This window comes from Achroia grisella, unplaced genomic scaffold, assembly GCF_030625045.1.
Source record: "Achroia grisella isolate CSIRO2021 unplaced genomic scaffold, CSIRO_AGI_Agris_v1 utg540, whole genome shotgun sequence".
NCBI classification, from domain to species: domain Eukaryota; kingdom Metazoa; phylum Arthropoda; class Insecta; order Lepidoptera; family Pyralidae; genus Achroia; species Achroia grisella.
The window spans coordinates 4,253,482-4,272,708 of NW_026712925.1; the positions used below are offsets into that span (position 1 = coordinate 4,253,482).

General features: G+C 31.1%; 2 protein-coding genes across 3 annotated transcripts in view; one reads left to right on the forward strand and one right to left on the reverse strand.

Annotated features, from left to right (window-relative positions):
* The window catches only part of LOC131847637 (metastasis-associated protein MTA3), a 63,951-nt gene extending 62,046 nt beyond the window's left edge, over positions 1-1,905 (reverse strand). The window contains exon 1 of the mRNA XM_059197253.1: positions 1,508-1,905. Within this exon, the coding sequence (XP_059053236.1) occupies positions 1,508-1,535 (28 nt within the window). The 5' untranslated portion in view covers positions 1,536-1,905. The remainder of the gene's footprint in view (positions 1-1,507) is intronic.
* A 475-nt stretch (positions 1,906-2,380) lies between these two features.
* On the forward strand, positions 2,381-17,725 carry LOC131847560 (protein transport protein Sec23A). Of its 2 annotated transcripts, XM_059197143.1 has the most exons (14): positions 2,381-2,538; positions 2,614-2,901; positions 3,448-3,703; positions 4,706-5,279; positions 5,573-5,715; positions 6,040-6,179; positions 6,535-6,650; positions 7,377-7,530; positions 7,913-8,064; positions 8,413-8,587; positions 9,646-9,801; positions 15,017-15,082; positions 15,860-15,880; positions 16,651-17,725. In XM_059197143.1, the coding sequence occupies exons 2-14, from the start codon at positions 2,623-2,625 to the stop codon at positions 16,738-16,740; spliced, it is 2,322 nt and encodes a 773-aa protein (XP_059053126.1). In that variant the 5' UTR covers positions 2,381-2,538; positions 2,614-2,622; the 3' UTR covers positions 16,741-17,725. The 2 variants fall into 2 exon arrangements, with proteins under 2 accessions (XP_059053126.1, XP_059053128.1); XM_059197145.1 differs by lacking the exon at positions 15,860-15,880.
* Positions 17,726-19,227: the final 1,502 nt, after the last annotated feature.

Below are 19,227 nucleotides of genomic sequence, written 5' to 3' on the forward strand. Positions count from 1 at the left end.
TGAAATGTGTAACTGTGTATAATGTTATCAAAGTTTTTCATTGTGATGATGTATTATTTACATAATTCTATCATATGAAGAGAATAAACAAATTATAAAGTCAATACATTTCACACTCATTTATAGAGTTAAGTGTATTTCATGATTTTTTAATACTGTAATAATGAAATAGTGATATTTCAAAAAGTTTTAATATTTGCAACATAAACAACTACTTCCAATACAATATTATTAGTTTAGTATATAAGTCATGACTTTCAGTATTCATAATTTAATTTGTAAACACACACTTTAGGTGCTTACACAAATGTATATATTGCAAATATTACATAAATACCTATTGGTGGCATATTATCTTTCCATAGCTCTTATCAATACATAGATGGACTACCTACTTTGCACCTACAAATATAAAAATAAATATGTAATGTTACACATTTTTATTATTTACATAGATAATTTAGTTACCCAACTTAATAAAATGTGGTAATGTGTTATATTTTAATAATGTTTTATAGTTGTATCTTGTTATTAATAAATGGTAGTGTAATGTTTCAAGATAGTACAGCTTTATGTCAATGAAAGTTCATTGCTAAAGAAAACCTCAAGGTAGTGAATGTAGGTCAAGATACTCTTTGTTGGAGATATAAGTGTATTACATATGCAAGCACTTTGAGGCCACAAGAAAAATATAAAATTCTTTTATTTAAGTATGAGTATAATTATTAAAACAGATTATTTTCATAATCAAATTATAATAGACACCTATTTGAAACTATCATAGACAACACAACAAAGCACATATATCGAATGACATTAAATATGATAGGAAGTAACGTAAAAGGAAGACTTAATTAACATTCGACGCGGCGATCGCGGTCCGCGGAGCGCGGCACAAGTACATGAGGCAGTTAGGTTTCTCGCGACAATACTCTCAACGACTAGCAGGTTAAAGACACCGGTGCATTAACTAATTAAATCAACACATGCAATGAAAAGCCTCAATACTACCACCAGGCCCTTTCGATTCCCAAGAAAAGCCAAATTAACCCACCACCGCCACCACCAAACGTCTCAATCCCACACAAAAATGTTTTGACAACATCAATTATAACCTAAAATCTCATGTCAAACCCATCTAAACATCACCAAATAAGTCTGAAAATGCATAATCATTAATGGGAAACTGAAAGAAATTCATGTCTAAGCACCCGCACGCAGATACGCAAGCCGATACAATGATACCTAGATGCAAATGCTAATGTCCTATTTGACGAAATTTGGTAAAATAAAAGTAACTTTCCGGCAAAAGAAGTTGAACTGCGATACGAAATGGACAAAATGTTATTAATAACAAAAAGAGTAAGAGAAAATAAATGAATTTACGTTACTGAACTAATTAATGTGAACAATTAATGAAGGTACGACAATCAAAGCAAAGCACCGCTAGTCGGCTGGCGGTGAACCGGCGAAGCTACAACAAAAATAACCAATTATTGCTACTTACCGCCGACTCTGTACATATTCGCAGCCATTTTTATACACAATCACTATTCATTAACACTTAATTAATCTACATCTGACACAATTAATAACTATAACACTATGTAATTGAGCTTTTAACAATGTTTTTCATCACGTTAACTCCGGACGCCTTTCGCTGATCGCCATTTTCTTTCACACTACTAATTTGGCCAGTGCGCAGTCGCACTTTTTGGCGTAAAGTTCCTGCTCTTGTAACAAAGCAATGTCATGTCTTTAATTTCATATGCACTAATTGTATCAAAAAGATTGTTGATTTAAATTACAATGTGAGTTATTTTATAAATAATGTCCATAATAGAAATTTAATTTACTATACCATAAAAATAAAAAAAAAACTTCATTCACGAACGTTTTGTTTTCACGCAGAAACGTATTGATACGGTTTTTAAAAAAAAAATTGACCATTGCTATATTTACATATCAAATACACAGAAAGTATTTTATGTAAAGAAAATAAATAACAGATTTTAAGAACTAATATTGAGTAAATATTAGTTTAATTTTATGAGATTTATAATTTACATAAAGATTTAATACAAACTTTGTAAGCTTATAATGGAATAGCGTTAGTTAGTACCATAGACATGGACGCCGAACAACCTTATGGATCTTCTACTTTTGTCGATGTCAAGACTACAGATAATGTTTGGATAATAAAATACACATTTATTTAAAATATAAAATAATTCGACGTTTAATTTGACAGTTCATCTTAAAATATTGATAAAATCATATTAAATATTTAAATATATATAAAATATTCCAGTTGTAATATCCAATAGATAAGTAACGTTTCAAAAATGACGTGGCTATCATGACAGCGGTTTGTCTACGGTTTGAACTTTTGATTTGACAATTGCCAAATCAGCCAGGTACTTTCGACTCCTGGATTTTTTTAATTACCTAGAAATATAAAATATTCTGAATGAACACCTAATTAGAGCGCGATACTTTGCATAACTGGCCTATTTATAGTACCCGAATGTACTCTTGGTATGTATAATTTCTATAAATGTTATGTTTTCATAAGTCATCTCAGTAGTGTTTTTATAGGCGATACTTTTGCAGACCAGCAATATGTCGACATATGAAGAATTTATACAGAACAATGAGGATAGGGACGGCATTCGGTTCACATGGAATGTGTGGCCGTCCAGCAGAATCGAGGCAACTAGACTTGTTGTACCTTTAGCATGTCTTTACCAGCCGTTAAAGGAGCGCCCAGACTTACCACCTATTCAGTATGAACCTGTGCTGTGTACCCGTAATACATGCCGGGCCATCTTAAACCCTATGTGTCAGGTTGATTACAGAGCCAAATTATGGGTATGCAACTTCTGCTTTCAAAGAAACCCTGTAAGTATATATTCATTATTTTGGTATGGGAATATTTTTTAACATATTGTATCTTCAAAGGTAAATCAGTTGACTTTTACTTTGTTCCTGTTTCAAAGACTGACTAAATGTTTATTTATACATGTTTTTATGTATGTTTGACATCTGGATATATATAATTTTTCATAATGGCATATTTATGCTCTTTGGGGATATTGAAATTTATAATTTCATTGTAATAATGTGGTGTTATTGAAGTATTACTATGGTGTTGGCATTGTAATTCTTAAGTTTAAGATGATTTTAGTGTATATTTAGATAGAGTAAAAGGTTGATACAGAGTTCACTTTCTAAAATTTTAAAACACTGATTATAGTCTACTACAATAACCAATAACTTTCATTAATGCCTATTATGGCATTATCTATTTCAATCATATTCTTATAATATATTATTATTAAAATATTTATGTTGTATGAAGTTAAAGATCATTTATTATGATCATAGTACCTTTTTAATAATACAACTAAAGATAATGAAGAATATAAATGTTTATTTTTTTTTCAGTTTCCCCCACAATATGCTGCTATATCAGAACAGCATCAACCAGCTGAACTAATACCTAATTTCTCCACCATTGAATATACAATTACTCGAGCTCAAACTATGCCACCAATCTTCTTACTGGTGGTTGACACATGTCTTGATGAGGAGGAGCTGAGTGCATTAAAGGATTCTCTACAGACATCATTGAGTCTTATGCCACAGAATGCTCTAGTTGGCTTAATTACATTTGGCCGAATGGTGCAGATTCATGAACTAGGTATGTGGTATAATATGCTGTGTATATCTTAAAATGCACATAGTTTAAAATATACTACTCAAAATAAAATAAGGGCCACTAATAAACAAACACTACTATTGTTTCGATCCATTGTTTTTTCTTAATGTTCTCATTATTTTGCAAAAATGCAAATTTTTAACAAATGATAATCAATCCAACATTATTTAAAGAACCCATTTCAAATATTTGAATCAAAATTTATTGAAATACACAGCTTATGTTACAAAAATACAAGAAAATTTAAGTTATTTTGTTTTGAGTAGTATATATTGTAATTTAACTACTTTACTCTCAGGTTATATAGTTTTGTATTGTTTTATATATATGTATATATATTGGTTTATTTTGTGTTTTAAAATTTGCAGTAATGGTAATAAAGTTCTACTTAAAATAGTACAATATGGATACATTATATAAGTACCTTATTGATGACTTGAAGATTGGAAAAGTTTTGCATCTCTATTTATACTTTTGTTTCAGTTATTTTTTAATATATGTGTGTTAGTGATAAATTACTCAATACAGACTGGTGTCACAATCACTAAGTCATCAACCATTCAATGATATGGCAATTGAGTAATACTCTTCGACTTTGTTTTTAAATATGTTGCCTGAATTGTTAAACAGTTTTTTTTTTTTATACTTTATTGTACAAAAAACACGTGTACAAAAGGCGTTGTATGGAAACCGCGCTACAAGAGACTTAATGCCATATGGCATTCTCTACCATTGCTAACCTTTAGGTACAAATAGAAAGCGTTGTAGGGCAGTAGTGGCGAAAAACTGTGACAATAAAAACTATATAGTAGATATATAAATATAATATACAACTAAAATATACATAAATAAAATAATATATACAGGATATAAATATATAAACAGTTGTGTTCAATACAACTATATGATAATTGAGCAATGCCTCTAATTACTCCACCACCTGTGATTGCATTTATAAATGTCCTATTCTTCCTTTTTTTACAGGTACTGAAGGCATATCTAAATGTTATGTCTTTAAAGGAACAAAAGACTTGACTGCCAAACAGATACAAGAACAATTAGCTATTGGTCGTGTTAACATACCAAATCCACAGCAGCAGCGTCCTGGAGCTCCACCAGCCCAGCCACCTGCTCACCGTTTCCTGCAGCCAGTCAAACAATGTGACATGGCTCTTACAGACTTGCTTGGCGAACTTGGTCGTGACCCATGGCCCCTTGGTGTAGGGAAACGGCCCTTACGAAGCAGCGGAGTGGCATTATCACTTGCTGTTGGTTTATTAGAAGTGACTTACCCAAATACAGGTGGAAGGATTATGCTGTTCCTAGGTGGGCCTTGCTCTCAAGGCCCAGGTCAGGTTGTGAATGATGAGTTGAAACAGCCGATTCGTTCTCATCATGATATTCATAAAGACAATGCAAAATACATGAAGAAGGCAATTAAGCATTATGAGGCACTGTCATTGAGGTCGGCCACAAATGGCCACTCTATTGATATCTACTCTTGTGCTCTGGATCAAACTGGTCTGATGGAGATGAAACAATGTTGTAATTCAACAGGGTAAGGATATATATCTTTTTAGACCAATATTAATAGATCTTTAATATGTAGTATTATTTTAAAATGCAATCTACAATGCAAAAACTTATGGAAACTAATAGAATAAAAATGTTTATTCTATTCAAGTCATATTTCCATTAATTTTATGGAAAAATTTGGTATCAAACTTATGAGATACACAATTTTCCCTCATTAGCGATATTTGCATGTATGTATCTGTATGGAATACAGACAGATTTATAATATATATCTCAGTTGTTTGTTGACTAATACATTTTTACTTTCTCACTCAGTGGTCACATGGTCATGGGTGATTCATTCAACTCATCACTATTCAAGCAAACATTCCAGAGAGTATTTGCCAAAGATCAGAAATCTGAGTACAAGATGGCATTTAATGGAACTCTAGAAGTTAAATGTAGCCGAGAATTGAAAAGTAAGATAAATCTTTACTAGGTTTTGTACAAAGTTTATTTACATAGTATTATGCGTTTGGTGATTGACCTATACATAATGTTATTCTAGTCTCTAAAATTATGCTGCCGGAGTCGCGCTAAATTGCTACTGCGACCGACTGACTCTGACAATGGCGCTCGTTGGTACATCCTGGATTTTTTTAATGGTTAAGAATCCCATACACCGTATCATCATTCGTCTGATTGGAGACTGTTTATTAGATTTTTTCCACACGATAAAAAAGTAACTAATTTTATGATATTACAATTGACTATAAGTAAAATACAGTATTTTCATCTTATAGTTTCTGGTGCGATTGGTTCCTGTGTATCTCTAAATGTGAAAGGCCCATGTGTCTCGGACCAGGAAGTTGGCATGGGTAACACATGCCAATGGAAGATGTGCACATTTACACCAAGCACCACTATGGGCATATTCTTTGAGGTGATATAATATTTTTTAATTTTGATGTAGATGGTAAATATTTTTAGTGCGGTATTAAACAGCACTAAAAATATTTATTGCTAGTTAATTTTACTGTTGATTATAATTACCGACAGTAAAATCAGGAATTAATTACAACTGAAATTTGAAAAAACAACAGTCAATTTTAACTATCTCAAACTAAAAAAATGTATTTATTCGCCATCTACAACATTCATGTCGCTGAAAGATAGTTATTTTGAACTATTTTCTAGTTCTTATGTTGAAAGTTACACATACAAGAGATTATTTGGATTACTTATGCGGTTAGTATGGTTGATTGTGATCATCATGGTATAAAAAAAATTGTGTGCAGGTGGTGAATCAGCATGCAGCGGTGCCCCAAGGTGGACGCGGCTGCGTGCAACTCATCACGCAGTACCAACACTCCAGCGGACAGCGTCGCGTTCGAGTCACCACTATTGCACGCAAGTCAGTCTCACTTTAATTTTGTTCATTTTCTATAATGATATCCAGTCACTGATATAATAAATATATTTAAGCTGTAATAAATTTTGATACAATAAAGGGTTAATAAGACAGATTAATATAAAGAGAAATAGTCTTTATTCAAACAAATAAATGTAAGCATTTTTGAATAGTCATATTTTATTTAATCTACTAATCATTGGGATTGCATACTCATTACAAGAAAAATGAGCAAGAAAGTTTAATGTTTCACTCTGGTTGGAACATCTAACACCTATTACACACTACAATTATAAGCATAATGCCTAGCATATAACATACAATGCTGTTCTTGTGATATCATACAGAGGACATACATATAAATAAATCAGTTTCTTTGGCAATACAAAATTACATAGAGGAATACTGTCAAATAACCGAATATTTTATTAATATATTGATCAACCATGGCGATAACAGGACAGACTCTTAGATATATTTGATAAGTTAATAGCCCCATTGTACATTAGACTCTTCTTCAGGCATTCACTCTTGGCAGAGTGGTTGTGGCTTTTATGATGGGTATCTCTTCGTTGTACTCCTTGGCGACAGAGTTCCACGCAATTTGCTTCCATCTGGTACAGTTTTTGGCTGTATAAGAGCAATGGACTACTCTGTAGCCGTTTTTATAATGTCATTAGACTACATATTGGAACCAGTATATGGAGCGAGGTAATCAATTTTCGACAGTTGGGGAGATGCTGCAGTGAACTTGCCCCACATCGCGGCTGGTTTCGACCAAGAAGCGGCAGCTGTAGTTATGGCACGTCTGGTGGTCTACCGTGCTGAGTTAGAAGATGGACCCGATGTATTGCGCTGGCTTGATAGGATGCTAATTAGACTGGTAAGTGAATTCTTATTATGTATTTATAACGGAAATCGAACTGTATTTAATAATATAGAAATAGCCAATTAAGTATAACTATAATATATAATTGATCATAAAGTGGTTGATAATATAGTATAATAGTAGTATATTACATTTGACTAAAATAAATTCTCCGACTAGAACTTTATTGACCTAAAAGTTGTAATAGTTTCTTATTTCATAAAATATTGAAATTATGACTATATAACTATATGCATCTGAATTCTAGTTTGCATCTGCAAACTGTAGAATTCAGATTAGAACTTTCAAATGGATTTGTTTTAAAACACTTATGTTATACCTTGACCATAGGGAATAGGGATTCATTTTTATATACATTTTTTTATATTTATTACAGTGTCAGAAATTTGGCGAGTACGGCAAGGATGACGCGAACAGCTTCCGTTTATCAGAGAACTTTAGTTTGTACCCGCAGTTCATGTATCATCTACGTCGCTCACAGTTCTTACAAGTGTTCAACAACTCACCAGATGAGACCACTTTCTACAGGTACAACATATAGAATTAAAGAATATCGCAATTTGCTTTAAAAAAATTTGAAAGAAATATGAATAAGATTTCAGTAAAATTATATTATTAAAATCAAAAAGGCTTCATATGTTCTGGTAAATACAACCTCGCAAACAAACTGCAATTGCACTTTTAGCAACTTTTTCCAATTGATTGTATCACATGACAACCTGATAACTCCATGTGTATAGGCGACGATTACAACTTACCATCAGATGAGCTGTCAATTTATATGCCATTTCAATTACATTACACAATCGCTTTTTATAGAACCTGAATTTTGTTATTAAATTTATATTTGTGTAATTAAAACATTACTTTTTGTAGACATATGCTGATGCGTGAGGACCTGACTCAGTCGCTGATCATGATTCAGCCGATCCTGTACTCATACAGTTTCGAGGGTCCACCGGAGCCGGTGCTGCTTGACACCTCTTCCATACAACCAGATCGCATTCTCCTTATGGACACATTCTTCCAAATACTGATCTACCATGGAGAGGTTCGTTGCTATACTAGATATATATGATTCATTAATAGGTAATAATGTATCTAGCCTGATTATTTATATATATAAATAAATAATTTCAATATTACAAACAGACACTCCATGTTTGTTTGTAATATTGAAGTAACTGTTTTTTACTACCTGCATATGAATATAAATATGGTACATACCCCAAAATAACATTTTTTACATTTTTTGTCTGTCTGTCTGTCTGTTCCGGCTAATCTCTGAAATGGCTGGACCGATTTTGACGGGACTTTTTTTGGCAGGTAGCTGATGTAATAAGGATTAACTTAGGCTACTTTTATTTTTGAAAAATATAGTTAAATTCCACGCGGACGAAGTCCGCGCGTGTACAGCTAGCGTATAATTAAAACTGGGCTGTAATAAATAACTAATAAAACTTATTTTTTTTCTGTCTGAAGAAGACTCTGTCTGGAACATTATGAACAACAATATCAACCAAAAATTAATCTGAGAGACGGCGGCCTTTTGTCACGTTTCGTTTAAATTATATCGAGTGAAATGTGGGCAAATGCCTCTGACTCATTTTTCATTACAGTTTAATTTACTGCTATTCATGTCTGTCTATTAGATAGGGCTTGGGTAATTCTTTTAATAAGGTCCCTTATAGTTCTGTAGGCTTACTTTATTCTAAATATATAAATAATAAAAAATATTGGTAGAAAATAAATATTAAAGTCTTTTTCGTATAAAAGTATTTCTTTACTTTCGTGGTAGTGGTTTCACATGTTGAATAAACGTAAGATGGAAGGGAGTAAAATCCTGGCTAAGTACACAAGTTTATATAAACAAGTATATATATATAACTCTGTAGATTAGTATCGGAATTTTCTATATATATTATGTATATTATTACAAAAAAAAGTATTTCAATATTACTTGTTTAGTACCCATAGTACAAGCATCTTCGTTTACTTCGTATGTAGTCATTACAGTTATTAGCCCATTAATCATGAATACTATTCTTGTGGTTACCAATGACCTTGTTATTTCATTTATTATTATACATTTGTTATTGGTATTAACAGACAATAGCACAATGGCGTGCTCTCCGTTACCAAGATATGCCGGAATATGAGAGCTTTGCGCAATTACTACGGGCGCCAATAGACGACGCACAAGAGATTCTGCAGAGCCGGTTCCCAGTACCGAGATACATCGACACAGAACATGGAGGCTCTCAGGTCAGATTTAATTTTAACTTTTTATTACACTATCACTATGGCAGCATATGAACGCCTGAAACACAACACGTGCGCGTTGCCGACCCTTGATATACCTTAATATACCCTTTTTGAGAAACCCTATGCATTAGTCTCTCTAGAAAACCTCGGCAGGTAGACACAATCTAAGTGTAAGCGGGACGAAGTTCCTCTGAAACCGCACTTCCAGCGAGTGGAAATGAATTCTCTGTCGATAGCAAGAGGTGAGAATGTAAAAGGTGGCCCTAGTTAATTACCTTCTTCCAGCAACTGTATCTGCTTGTGACTATGATGAATCGGGATAACGGTAACCTGTCCTATGTGAAACGCTGATTGCTTCGATTCATGCAGATGTTTATTTATTCATCTCCATGCATCAGGATAATAATACAGCCTCGGTCTAGCGGTTTAGCACACCGCTTTACTTTCAATGTTCGTGGGTTCGATTTCTCGTACGAGGCAAACATTTGTACTCAAGAATGAGTATGATTTTTATTTATGAGTTTGTATCGATCTGGCTTTACAATAAAAAAGTATTTATATAAGTTGTTAAGTAAGTACCCATAACATAAGCTCTACTTAGCTTAGGACTAGATGGCGCTGTGTGAATTGATCTAGGTTAATACAAATGCATATATAAAAAATATATATTTTAAGACCAAGATTTTATGTACATGTATAAAATCATAAAGCAATTATTTAATAATTTTATTGACATTACAATATCTTTGAGATACAATTTATGTGGGAGTCTCGACACTGCGAGGACCATCAGATTGGGTCTTGGTAGCTAAAATTCTTTCAAGCATATCATTAACCTTTTGTTGTGTTTTTAGAAATTTTTTAAAATGTATATCGTCGTATTTAGATTGCTTGTTTGCGCCATTCAAAGGCAGCTGTTGTCTTGAAGCTACCTTCATTGTGCAAAAGTTCTCCCCGTTTCCATCTTTAAATTTGTTGTCGTTATAATTAGAAAACAAATCATCACCTTTTTCTAGCTTTTCATAAAATCTTTCACCATTGTGTATCCTAGTAAATCGTTCATTGTTATTAGATTCATAGTCTGGTCTGTAGTTCATTGGTAGATTATTATGCGTCCCTTTATAATTCACATTGGAATTTACATCATCATTATCTATTTTGTATGTGTGTCTATTATTATCAAATTGACTATGATCATATCTTTGACTATCATATATTGGATTGTTATTATATGTGGTTTTAAATTCCTGATACGGAATAGATCTGTCTCGTTTATTAAATTTTACTGTTGAATATTGGGATCTCTCTTTGTTATATTTAAAATTGTCTGCATCTACATTTCTTTGAATTTTTAATCTACTGTTCCAATATGGACGATTAATAAGTGTTTGATAAGGTTCTTTAGTGGTCACTATGATATTTTGATTAATCAGTTCAAAAGGTTTTGAAATAGGAAGAACTAGTGGAGGAATCTCATTTAAATTTGTCTGTATTGTTAATGGTGTTGAGCCACTTCTATCTATTGGGGTAGGATTAATTATAGGTATATTAAGGTAATGCAGTTCTTGTGGCGTCAAGTTTGAAAATTTTGGATTTAAGATTGAATTAATTTGGTCAACACGAAAAGTTGTATCCTTTTTTATCTGTTTAGTATGATCTAAACGTAAATAGGGATAAATTAATTCTGGCGATGGATTACGGAATTCATGCTTAATTTGTTCCTTTTTAGTCAATTTATATTTTGTATTAGCCGTTACAATTTCACCTTCTTTTATTGTTTTGTATTGCTCGAATAATTCCAAAAACTTTGCAATAACTTGACTCACTTCATGTGGTTTATTTTCCTCAATATTGGCTGTAGTTGTTAGTTTTTCTAAAAAAAATAACGCTCTTAATTATATCTTATAATTTCATATGGAAATATTTGTCAAATAATATGTATTAATTAAATTTAATACCATAAAGCTATTGAAATAACATGACTATGTACCTGTTGTAAAATATTCTGGCTTTTGTGAAGTAGACGTAAATTTTACCAGATCAATCAAGACAATTTCTTTAACTTTTTCGGCTATTTCTTGTATTAGATCTTTAGGTAGTATGTTAATCTGAGGTTTAGTAAATTTATCATGAACTCCTAACTCCATTTGCGGAAATTTGGTAGGGTTTAAACTTTGAACTTGTGTACGTGTATCAAATTCACGCTTTGAGCAATTAAATTTGACATCTGTGTCCTGGGTAAATTCATTTTTAATAGATGTGATTGAAGAAAACAATTTTAGTTGCTCTTTTAACTTTAAAATGTCTTCAATAACAGTGATAGGACCATGGTTACCTTGGGTTTTCTTATCGTTTACTAAACGAGGCCTATTATGGAAATATGCAATATCTTGTGAATTGGAGTAGTGCCTTGGAGTCAGAGTGGTGTCGCTTTTTGAAATTGATACATCATTAGTTCCATACTTAATTTGTATATTATCAAGATTTTCAGTAGTTTCATATTGTGATTCATCTTTAAAATCAGGAAGTCTACTATTGTGTGTTTTTTCAATGATATATTTTAATTGTTCGGAAATATTGTTCAAATCAATGATGGGTGTATTTGTAGTAGTTAGAGCAGTAGTACTTCGTGTTTTAGATATATATTCTGCTATTAGTTTACTGATGAGGTCAGCTTCTTTTGGCTGTTTAGTACGTACATCTGCAATTTGTTGTGTCACAGGTAAGCCTGCTATTTTAGTTGTATGTTCAATACTTTGTTTGATTGTAAGATTATTTTTACTTTTATTTGCAATCGTATTCCAAAATTTTATAATATTTTCAATATTAGGATTATTGTTATTTAATATTATTTTATCTGTAACTGTTGCTTCATCCTGTGGATTTAACATATTTTCGTTATTTTTCTTTCTATTTATTGTATACGAAATGTTTTGATTGTCTGCTTTTGGTTTAATTATCTGGTTAATTCCTTTCTCCCCATTTTCGTTGTTATATTTGTGCTTTAATTTGTCCGTATTAGTAAAATACTGTGCCATTTTAAACAAATCGTCATTACGTAAATTATTTATACCTGTAATTCATAAATACAATATTTATATGATGTTTTTTTTAATATAACACGAATTAATTACATCTCTATGTCTGCAATGGCAATATATTTAGATTCTAGGTACATAAAATATGACCAGGTAATTACAATAATCAAGCCTGACTATAAATTTGGTTGCATATTTTAAAAATAAACTTATTACTTGTGCAACATACATATTTAGTGTTCGTATATTTATTATGATATTATTGCTATTGTTATTGTTGTGTGTTCACTACACACAACAATAACAATGCAATGCTATTTTATATACGTATTTGTTACAATATAAGTATTGTCGTACACACTTACATAGTAATTGCTTTTCTGTAATATTATTTTGTAATATGACTAACATTATCAACTTACTTTCATTTAAATTGGGTGTATTTATCGTTGCTTTCGATGGCTCGTTTTCATTTTTATTCTCCGTAACATTTGTTGCTTCTGAAGTCTTCCTAGTAATACATTCTTGACGAAGTGTACTATTGTAACAAATAAAATTATTAGTAAAATATTTAGACCAATGGAACAAAAAACTCTCTCTACTATTATGACTATATAACTTATTATTAATAAAGATAAAGAACAGCGAGGGATACAATTATAATAAAGTACTGTATATATATTAGTACTTACTCGTCATCCGTATCGTCTATGTTTAGTTTGTGCCGCTGTAGTTTTCTCAGCAAGTTTACATCCAAATCTTCCTTCTGCAGACCATTTAACCACAGCACGCATATTAAGTCTGGTAAAATAAGCAACATCGATATAACATTTCTTCATATTTCATTTTACAAAGAATCAATGATGTTCAGCATACACAAAACCACAAATTATTAAAAAAATAATAATATAACTGTACTTGTGATTCGTTAACAATTAGTGAAGATATCACGTAGTATACGCGTATGAATAAGGCGATTTAAAACCTTTGATTTCGATTGAATATATGTCTACTACGCGTTAATGTGTTAATATTTTGGTAATCCGTTGTGTTCTATTTACAATATACATTTATATTCGGAACCTTTTATCTGGATTTTACGCTGATCGTCCAGAGGGTTTGGTAGCGCAATTAGTTCACGATAGAACGTACATGTGATGACCACCGTAGTTAGTACCGCCCGACACAACATGGTGCCTTATCAGAGACCGTGAAATTCATTGTTATGTACACGCATTGGCAATGGTGCTTTATACTTCGTTTTGTATAACTTTCCCTGTATTGTACTGAGAAGAGCGGTTACATTGGAATTGTTCGAATAAATGGCGTACGTAGCGTTGTCATTTATAGAGTTGATTCATATGAACGCAGATTTTAGTTCTATTCTCCGTTAATCCGTTAATTCATTTTATGTATAGTACTTTCTGTTTTAGTTTTATTGTTGTACTGTCTTATATGTAGTATGTATTATATTATTTTCTGGAATTTATAATTAATATAGAAGTAATCTACTCTGACATAAAGTGATGTATTTTATGAGTTTGTGTGTACACATGTAGGGAAATAGTAGACAACCGCAGTATCTATTATATTTGATAAATTGTTTCATTACTCGAAGCTTTATCGCAGATGCACATAGGCAATGTATCTTTATATTCTGTATATAAAATTCACATGACGTAGTGTGTTCGAAATATACTCCGGAAGGTTTATGTTATAAATAATTTGGTCCACTTAAAAGTTAATGTTATAAATTGAACCAACTTCATGTTTATTTAATAAATTAATTGTATAATAGCAATATAAAATCGCAAACCTTGTACAATACTGGTTCAACTCAAAAAATACTAATTGTGGAAAATCCACTCTTTATTATTAATCCAAGTTATTAACCAAAAAAGTAGTCTTTATTTAATCCAATATTCTGCTAGCCTATATGGTCTTTATACACCTCAATATCAGAACTTATGCCACAGCAACATGTGGTCGTATCAGCTAGTGTGAAGATAGAGCAACACACAAGTTTCTTGCTTATTCTTCTTGTGATGAATCTGCATTCCGAATAAGCGGTAGAATAAAAAAAACTTGACTATTCAAAAGTGCTTATATTAAGTTTATTTCAATAAAGATTATTTCTATTTCTATTAGTTTTTAAACAAAATACATATTTGTTACAGGCCCGATTTCTACTGTCAAAAGTGAATCCGTCCCAGACGCACAACAACATGTACGCGTATGGTGGGGTGAGTACCACAAATATAATTAACAAAAGATAACGTATCCAAATGTATTAATCTAAAAAAATCAATTTTCAAGTGAGCATTCTATTTAGTCATTTAAATTTATTAACTGAATTAAAAAAACAACAAATTAATACTCGAAAGTATACGTCATAGGTAGGAAGAGTTACTGCATTAATATCGATAGTTTGTATTTTGCCCGTGTCTGCACTATCAAATTGTAACAATGTTATCGCTGTAATAATTCTTTGTTTAGTCACTAAATATCTTATTAATCATCACAAGTACCTACTTACTTACTTTTGTTACTAGGATAATAATAACCATATTTTAAAATCACTAGGAAAACTACGTACTCAATTCAAGCTTGTCAATCAATATCTGATTATTGTACAATAATAATACTTGCTTAGTATTTTAAATTCAATATATCACAAAAATTAGTTGCAACTCTAATGGCATTACATATATTCTTAATTATTATTCTTAAACTCATTCTATTATTATATTCTTAAAGAAATATTTATATTAAAAATATTTGCGAAATTAATTGCATAATGGCAAAATTTCGTTAACGCACATTTACTCATAATTTTATTTTGTAAATTTTCTTCACAGACATAACATTTTTCTAAAGCATGGCAATTCCTTGCTTTGAGATTTTGAATGAACACATGTATTAATTTTGCATGGTGTGATTTTTTTTAAGTTCGAAATTGCGCACCATTGCATGATTTGATTTGTATTTTTTTTGTTTCATCATTGTAATGGCGAATCCAGGCGATGCCGATACCATCAGCGGTAGTGTTTTTTTTTTTAATTTTTTATTAACTAAATCAGGGTTTTTGGTTTCTGCTTTAGTTACTACCACAATATTGTTTTTCTTTTTATGCGTTATCTATGTCAATGTTATTATATGACTAATACAACCTCACTATCTACTTCCTTTTACATTATTGCTTCCTTATGCATGATACTATTATAACTTCATTACTGCCTTCTACTAAGTTGTACATTTCTTTCAATATTTGCAAGCCTTATAAAATAAGTTTTTTGTAGTTATAATATCACATCCAGTGGTCGTCAACCGTTATTTGTAGTATATTAAAACAATTTTTTTATTAAATAGAGGCGAAAATTGTCATGTTCCTGTACCGGTTCCAGAGGGAGTTCCTACTTTAGAAGAGTCAGCTTATAAATACGATCGTCGATTCGTTAGAAATGGTAACACACGCTGGCGCTAGTGTACATATCATCCGTGGTGCATATATGTATACAAAATAGTTACCATTTTTTGGTTCTGGTTACCACCAGTTGGTGAACCGTCAATTGTTTATTTCAGGTGTAGATACAACCTACTTGAAAACGGATACATACATTTTATTATAAATAAATATAACACTAATTTTATGGTATACTAATACGCTTAAACCTTTGTGTATAAATTACGATTTTTTTCTATATTACATTAATAAATACTATTAACAAATATAGATATAATATTTTGGTTGACGACCCCATCGAACTATCAAGTAATTGTGTTGCTAAATTGACTATTTTCATAATTATAGGACGGTGGAGCTCCTGTACTAACAGACGATGTATCGTTGCAAGTCTTTATGGAACATCTGAAAAAGTTGGCAGTTTCCTCAAATGCCTAATTATAATATTCAAACAAACGTGTCAGCAGAACTGATGTTTGCCCAGGAAATAGGAAACTCAACGGGAATGGTTTGCAACTTCCAACTTATGTGTTAGATGAGACGTGTAGCGTAACTAAATGCAGTTTGTATTATGAAAACATAGTTAATTACAATAAATTTGACTTTGGGAATGTATATTGCATTTTCACCACTTCACTTGTAATGTATATCAGTTATGTAAATACTATGATTCATCAAGTTTAGTGTAATTGTTAAAGTTGGGCTTAAAAGGATCTGTATCCAGAGCCGTAAAACATGAAAAAAGAAGTAAAACGACCTGTTATGGTCGTATGAATTCAAATTTATTGACTTAACATTATTCTCAAATGCAATCTTAATTTAGTTAAGGTGGATTTAGATTTAAGAGACATACCTCGTTCTTTCCTACAACTCTTATAAATTGCAGCATTGAGTAATAAAAGATTGTAGTAATGTATATTATAAACAGTAATAAAATTGTTTAGTATCTTTTCGATGTGCATGATCATCTGTTGTATATGTCACTTGGTGCTAAAAAAAGTTTGAAGTTGTTTTCCAATATCTATACTTTTATTGTTAACTCACTTGATTCTGTTCTGTGTTATTCTGTGCTCTTGCTTCTTTAAATCTAATTCCATCTTTACAACGCAGTTTGTTATTTATCCACTATAAGGCGAGCGCGGATATTACCGAAGAGTGATATCGATTTTTTTTAAGATTTAGAATTTCGAGTTCCATATCTTTGAATTAAATTCTTTTTTTTGCAATAACTTGTAAAATATTTTATAGTAATATATTATATTGGATGAAAGATGTTAATGGTATTAAATTATATTTCTGTGAATGAAAGGCAGATATTAGAACTGCAGACATATTTCCATAGTTTTTTTTTTATTTAAGTTTAAATATATTTTCTACAAATATGAATGTAAATTAATTAACGGCATTAAATGTATATGAATTAATAACATTATTTTTTACTAGATGTACTCTTGCTGGCGTGTATTCCAATTTCAGCAGCGTATTTATAATCATTTATGTGCACAAAAATTCATTTAACGTCCAATAGATTTTGCATTACAAACTAACGAGAATCCTTTGTGAGAATTTATAATATTCGCAACTGATCGTCCGTCGTCGACACTGACCGTAAAATTTGAATCTTATAATGTGAGTCCTCTTTTGAACGCACTTCCTATCTGTTTTGGACCTGAGATACACTATTCTTCAGCTTTCGATTGTCACTCATATCTAGTAACGATTGAGTATATACTACTATGGCTATCTACTATACTACTACAGTGTAATAACACTGTAGAGTCGTTCACAAATTATAAAAGGAAACCGAGTTTTATATATATTGGACCGGCCGCCATAAGTATATTTTTAATACTATATTCACTTCAAGGATAGGGATGATTGTATCACAAACAATGTATTGATAAAATATGTTTTTTATTTATCTACACAGCAATACAATATTAGTTCTAAATAATAAATACAGCTGGGCACTCGTAAATTTTTGACACTGATCTAATCTATATTGGTAACAGCCTAAACTAATACAGTTAGTAAAAACCTACTCACGTTTATGTTACACAAATTTAGCCTCTGATCATTTTTAAAAAATATATATATATCCCAATCTTTTAGATATATAACATTTTAATGCAATTTACCACCACGTATTGAGTGAATGGTCTTGATCATTCGTGCCTCGTCGACCTTAATACAGACCGGGTCACAATCTACCTACATACAAACAAATATACAAAATGTAGAGTGTATTTCTCCCTAATTGTGATGTATGTATTTAAATCAATTGGTACAATAACTACAATATGTAGGGTAGTAGTTTCTTTAAAAAAAAATGCACCTATATCTGCCTCGTTTTTCAGTGACAATAATAATATTATTAGCCAGATAATTTGGTATAGGTCAGAGTTTAATTTCAACTATTGTAAATTTAATGTAAATTCTTATAGACTGATTACTAATTAGAAGAAAAACCCCAATATATATATTTTTAAGATGAATTGTATTTTCATAAGTATTTCCAATCGTCTGTACTATTCGCAAATACAGCTACTTCAGATAAATAAATAAAATCGTTATTCACTATAAAAAGAAACGAACATAATTACAAAACTTGTACAACACTTATGTTAAAAGAGACAAATATTTAATAATTTAATAAAAAATAGCCCTCTTTTTAGTGGTGGCGTTTTTGTCATTTATATTATAAACTTGCAAATAATTTATATTACAAAAAAAATTCATAATTAATTAAAAAATATATATGGCTGCATATTGTAACATAGGCATAGGCCTAATCATCATCGATCTTACCTCTTTAAATGTTTGGTAAATATGCTGTTTAAATACACAAAATAATTTTTATAAAAAAAAAATTAAATGCCGCTCAATTAACATTATTGGAATGAAAGTTAGGATAAGAATGACGAA